Source organism: Dunckerocampus dactyliophorus, chromosome 1, assembly GCF_027744805.1.
Source record: "Dunckerocampus dactyliophorus isolate RoL2022-P2 chromosome 1, RoL_Ddac_1.1, whole genome shotgun sequence".
Taxonomy (NCBI): domain Eukaryota; kingdom Metazoa; phylum Chordata; class Actinopteri; order Syngnathiformes; family Syngnathidae; genus Dunckerocampus; species Dunckerocampus dactyliophorus.
In genome coordinates this window covers 23041302-23046355 of record NC_072819.1, presented here as the reverse complement: position 1 = coordinate 23046355, position 5054 = coordinate 23041302, and the positions used below count along the sequence as shown (strand labels likewise).

The window sequence follows — 5054 nt, the reverse complement described above, 5'->3', positions numbered from 1 at the left end:
TTATCCATCCATCCATCCATTTTCTATACCGCTTCTCCTCTTTATGGGCGCGGGGCATGCTGGAGCCTATCCCAGCTGACTTCGGGCGACAGGCGGGGTACACCCTGGACTGGTCGCCAGCCAATTGCAGGGCACATGTAGACAAACAACCATTCACACTCACATTCATACCTATGGACAATTTAGAGTCTCCAATTAACCTAACATGCATGATTTTGGAATGTGGGAGGAAACCGGAGTACCCGGAGAAAACCCACGCACGAACATGCAAACTTCACACAGAAATGCCCAAGGGAGAATCGAACCCGATCTCCAGACTGTTACTGTGTGGCCAACATGCTAACCACTAGACCACCGTGTGGCCCTGATTTACTCTTTACATATTTATTACCAACCATTGTCAGATTATTGCAATTATTTAACAAAGGGAAATATGGAAAGTATTTATATAAAATACAAAATAAAAAAAAATCTTATTGTAATGTGGTACACAATAATCAATATTAATATTCATACAGTATAAACATGTACTTGCAGTTTTATTAGGTAGATATATTCACTCTGTTGAATTTAATCTACCTGTCCATCGAGCGATCCATAATGAAGGTGTTGTATTTTACCAAACTAGATCGGTATATCTATCTATGCAACTAGATATGCAACTAGTTTTCTGATCCACAACCAAAACATGTATTTTAACAACCCTCTGACTTGATGAGTATGTTATGTCTGTATCTTAATGAAGAAATTATGTTTTACCAAACCTCAGACTATATGGGTATACAGTATGTATCTATCCATAATGAAGAAATTGCATTTTAACAACCCCTTGACGAGATAAGTGTATGTATTTATTTATCTATCCATAATGAAGAAATTGTGCTTTACCGGTCTTCTGACTAGATAGGTATGTGTTGAAGCAATACACAAGACTCCAGTGTCATTGTTACAAAAATATTTATTGGACTCATATAAAAAAATAATTTCTAACTTACTTACAATTCTAATCTGAACAAAAAACAATCCAAGCTGCAACCATGCATCCAAATGACATTTATCTCTCTCTCACACACACACACACTCGCATACACGCACATATACACACACAGCATCCAACAGTTACGATCAGTAGACGTTCAGTGTTCAGATACACTAACATGGAAGTGCTTTGGGAAGTTATTTACAGTTATTTACAGGACATACACAAACATACACACAAACGCGTCTGCTCCTTTTTATAAAAAACAAAAAAAATTCAAGCCATAATAAATATGGTCAAAAAATAACCTTGCCTTTTTGTCTTTTTAAATAATGGTGGGCCCTTCAGTGACTGTGGAATGAAATATACGAACAGCCGAAATTCTTCTCATAAATATAATAAATAAGAAAAAGAAGCTCATCGTGAGTCACAGCAAAAATAAATACCTTATTATACAATTCATACACTGACAATTTTTTAAGACCTGTGTGAGGCACTATTTGAACTTTTTTGTCAAGGAGAGCAGAGGATGGTGCATTCAGGGTATGGTTGATTTTGCATTGATGTGTGCATTTAGGTGTGACACGTGAAAACAAAGAAAGGAAGTGGCGTTTGCTTGTAGAAGAAGAAAGGCAGATGTTGTGGTAAAGGAGAGGTAAGTCCAGTGTTTTTGTGTTTTGTTTGCACAGGATGCTGTCAGAGCTGCGAGGTTTGTCTGGTTGCTATAACGACATTGGAGTGGTAGTAGTAGTAGTAGTAGTTGCAGTGGTTGTAAATTAATGGCATAGGCTTCACTGATCTAGGCCCATGAGTGGAAAAACCAAGAAGATACAGCCTTGAGCGTAGTAAGAACTGAAAACTTTTTGCATTCAGAAATTCAAGTATTTCCAGGTGAGACCCTCCCCAAAAAATCCCCCCCTCCCCCAACCAACAATCTCACAGAAGGCACTTTTGAGCAACAAATCTGCAGCCCAAACGGGTTACGTAACTCGGTGTTGTCCGTGCACGTGTTCTGCTGTTGTCTTTAGCAGAGGCTGACAATCACCCCCCACATTAAGAGTCCAGTGGTGGTCTGACGATGATGTGAAATCAAAACGAGGCACGAGAATGTGTGTTTTTACTTGAGAATGGTGCTTTTCTCCTGCCCTTTATGTGTAGTCTTTTCAAGTCCAAGCTTATCTATTAACCATCACCGCGCCACGGCCACAGCAGTGGGCGTGAAGGCCGAGGTCTCGTGGCTGATGCTGTGCAGCTTGATCTCTGTGCTAGACTTGTCTGTCTGTGGCGCCTGTGGCAGCAGCGTGGAGGTGGATGTGTTCTGCATCCACGGGTGGTTGACGATATCCTCAAAGGATGGCCGGTCGGCCGGGCGGAGAGACAGACACCACTTGATCAGCTGCTGGCACTCTGCAAGAAGAGTGCCAATTAAGATATTAGATGCAAAACTCATTCAAGGATGCATTACTTACATAACATGCATATACATTGTACTTTAAATAAACTAAAATAAACAGCTTTATGCTATTTATCTTATTTAGACGCATGTCGTTTCCGTCTCTACATGGCCACAAGTTTCTTCCACGTATATTTCCATATATCTATTTTGGGCCCTCCCGGATTATTTTGGAGACTTTTCTATTGATTCATTATTTTATTATTATTAATATTATATATATTATAATAAATTATAATATTTATACATGATTGGGTCTTACCAGCAGAGATTCGCCTCCTGAAGAGGACCTGCCCTCTGACGATTTCCTCGTCGTGCTCGAACGGAATGTCGCCACACACCATGTCGTACAGCAACACACCCAGCGACCACACTGTGGCAGAGCGCCCGTGATAGCGGTGGTATTTAATCCACTCAGGTGGGCAGTAGACTCTTGTGCCTTTAAAAAAATGAACAAAAAGTCAATAATTTTACTCGTTATAATTCAGTGAACATGATTATGAAAGTGTGCAGGAGGTTTATCCACTGTGCGTTATCTTCGGATCAGGTGTCAGGGAGCGTGACGTGGCTTGTGTTTGTGTGTGAGCGGAAGAGGAGCATGTGTGGGCGGGGGAGCAGCCATGTGACTTTGTTTACAAACTTTGAGTTGTAAAAATTACCACCCTTGGCCATTGGAGGGCGCCAAAGCACATGTGCCATCATTGGCTATACGTAAAAAAATGTAAACAAATGCAGCAATGCACAAATCTAGGGGGTGGCGACTCACCATCAAAGTCGGTGTATATGGTGTCTTTCAGCGGGGCTCCGGAGCCGAAGTCGATGAGCTTAATTTCCCCGGTCCGGAGGTCGATGAGGATATTTTCGTCCTTGATGTCGCGGTGCACCACGCCGCAGTTGTGGCAGTGACGCACCGCCTCCAGCACCTGGCGGAAGAAGCTGCGGGCAAGCTCCTCCGGTAGAGCCCCCTTCTCCGTGATGAAATCGAACAAGTCCTTGACGTTCTCCGGCCTCTCCATGACTATGATGAAGCTTTCGGCTCGCTCGAACCAGTCCAGAATCTTGATGACGCCGCGGAAGCCTGTAGCGACCTTCTTTAACAGCACTATCTCCATCGGGACCTTGGAGCCATTAGGCTGAAAGATGCATGGGTAACCAAGTTAATTACTAGTGGCACAAAACAAGACAAATTCAAATGTGCTTCGACCATTACTCACCAGCTCTCCCCACTCGGAGATCCTGTCCTTGGCGACATGTTTGACTGCCACCTGAGCCGAGAGGGGGAAACCACGTCAAAACACAGCATAATAACACAAAATCACCTTTAAAACAACAAACACCATACAGATGATTAGTAAAACGCTAGATGAGTACTAACCGGAGCTCCGTCGGACGTCCTCGTACCGGAGTAGACGGTGCCAAAGCCACCGCTGCCCAGCACCGCCCCAACCTGGTAGAGCTTCTCGAAGGGCTCCTTCGCTGCACACACAAACACACACACACACACTTGACGGTTAAAACCTAGCCACAGATGAGGTGCTGTCTATGTTAAAATACTGCTGTTAATCGTGAATGAGGGTCTCCTTTGAGTAGTGCCGCCATTACTGCGCCTCCATTAGGAAAAGAAGGGCGTCTAACCTGCATGAACTTGGAGCTTCGCCGGCATGTCGGTGGAGATGTGAGCCAGGGAGTTAAGCTTGGAAAGCAGCATTCCTTTAATTTATAAATTTTAAAAAAACGTATATATTTTGGATTTTAGTTATAATCCAGTTGGTGCGGTTCTCCTATGTGTCGTATCCACGTCGCAGGAAACAAAATGCCGTAGAGATCCTTTCATCCGGATAGAGTGGAAAAAAACCCGCTTTTATCCAAGATGAGGACAAATAGTTGCAAAAATGTCGTCCCTCTCCGCGTTGTTTTGTAAACAAATGCGTACAAGTCGACGGTATAAATAAACGGTGCCCCACTAAGCCCGACGCCGGCTTTGGTAACAAGAAGCTGGTGGGGGGAGGACGGTTATAAAGTGGTAGTAAAGAGGGTGTTACCACCCCCGCCCATTCTCGGCCCCTTTCCGCTCTCTCCGCCAATCGGAGGGCGAAACCGCTGTCCAAACTCACGTCAATCAGCGGCATGAAAATAGAGTGAACTCCATAACCTACCCAGCCAGACACAGACGTGGCGGGAATCGGAGCGCGCCAAAATGGTGTGTGTGAGGGGGGGAGGAGAGAGGGACTTTGAATTAGGAGTTATGAACTCACATTTAGGGGGAGGAGACTAACATTCAAAGCCAAGTGCCTATCCCCCGTGTATGTCCCATTTTTCGCGGGAAAACTGACTATATTGTCTACCATGAATATAACTCGCACGCGCACACGCACACACACAAAGCGTTTATAACTAAAGTGATAATTTGCACCATGCATACTAACACACACTACACATATACTGTAACGGCATTGCTGAAGTAGCGGCGCCATCACATTATGAGCCAAGTAGTGGTGCTCCAGTCAATGAGCCACATATCACTATTGGCTGAGTTCCGTGAAAAATCACTTGATCGCTATATGCCGATAAATGCCCTTCAACACTGATCACAAAAGCCGATCACCTGTGGCTAGTACTATT

General features: G+C 43.9%; 1 protein-coding gene across 1 annotated transcript; it reads right to left on the bottom strand.

The window, feature by feature from the left end:
- Positions 1-940: 940 nt before the first annotated feature.
- LOC129182862 (serine/threonine-protein kinase pim-1-like) lies at positions 941-4437 on the bottom strand. Its single transcript, XM_054779471.1, has 6 exons — positions 4068-4437; positions 3808-3908; positions 3647-3697; positions 3199-3565; positions 2695-2871; positions 941-2386 (listed from the first exon to the last, which is right to left on the bottom strand). Exons 1-6 carry the CDS (start codon positions 4138-4140, stop codon positions 2169-2171), a joined length of 987 nt encoding a protein of 328 aa, XP_054635446.1. The 5' UTR covers positions 4141-4437; the 3' UTR covers positions 941-2168.
- Positions 4438-5054: the final 617 nt, after the last annotated feature.

Bases quoted from the DNA above. Each gene is read 5' to 3' on its own strand.
- LOC129182862 (XM_054779471.1), bottom strand. From the start codon at position 4,140: ATGCTGCTTTCCAAGCTTAACTCCCTGGCTCACATCTCCACCGACATG. The intron at 3,909-4,067 runs GTTAGACGCCCT...TTGTGTGTGCAG, and splicing joins GAAGCTCCAAGTTCATGCAG to CGAAGGAGCCCTTCGAGAAG. The intron at 3,698-3,807 runs GTTAGTACTCAT...CTCTCGGCTCAG, and splicing joins GGACGTCCGACGGAGCTCCG to GTGGCAGTCAAACATGTCGC.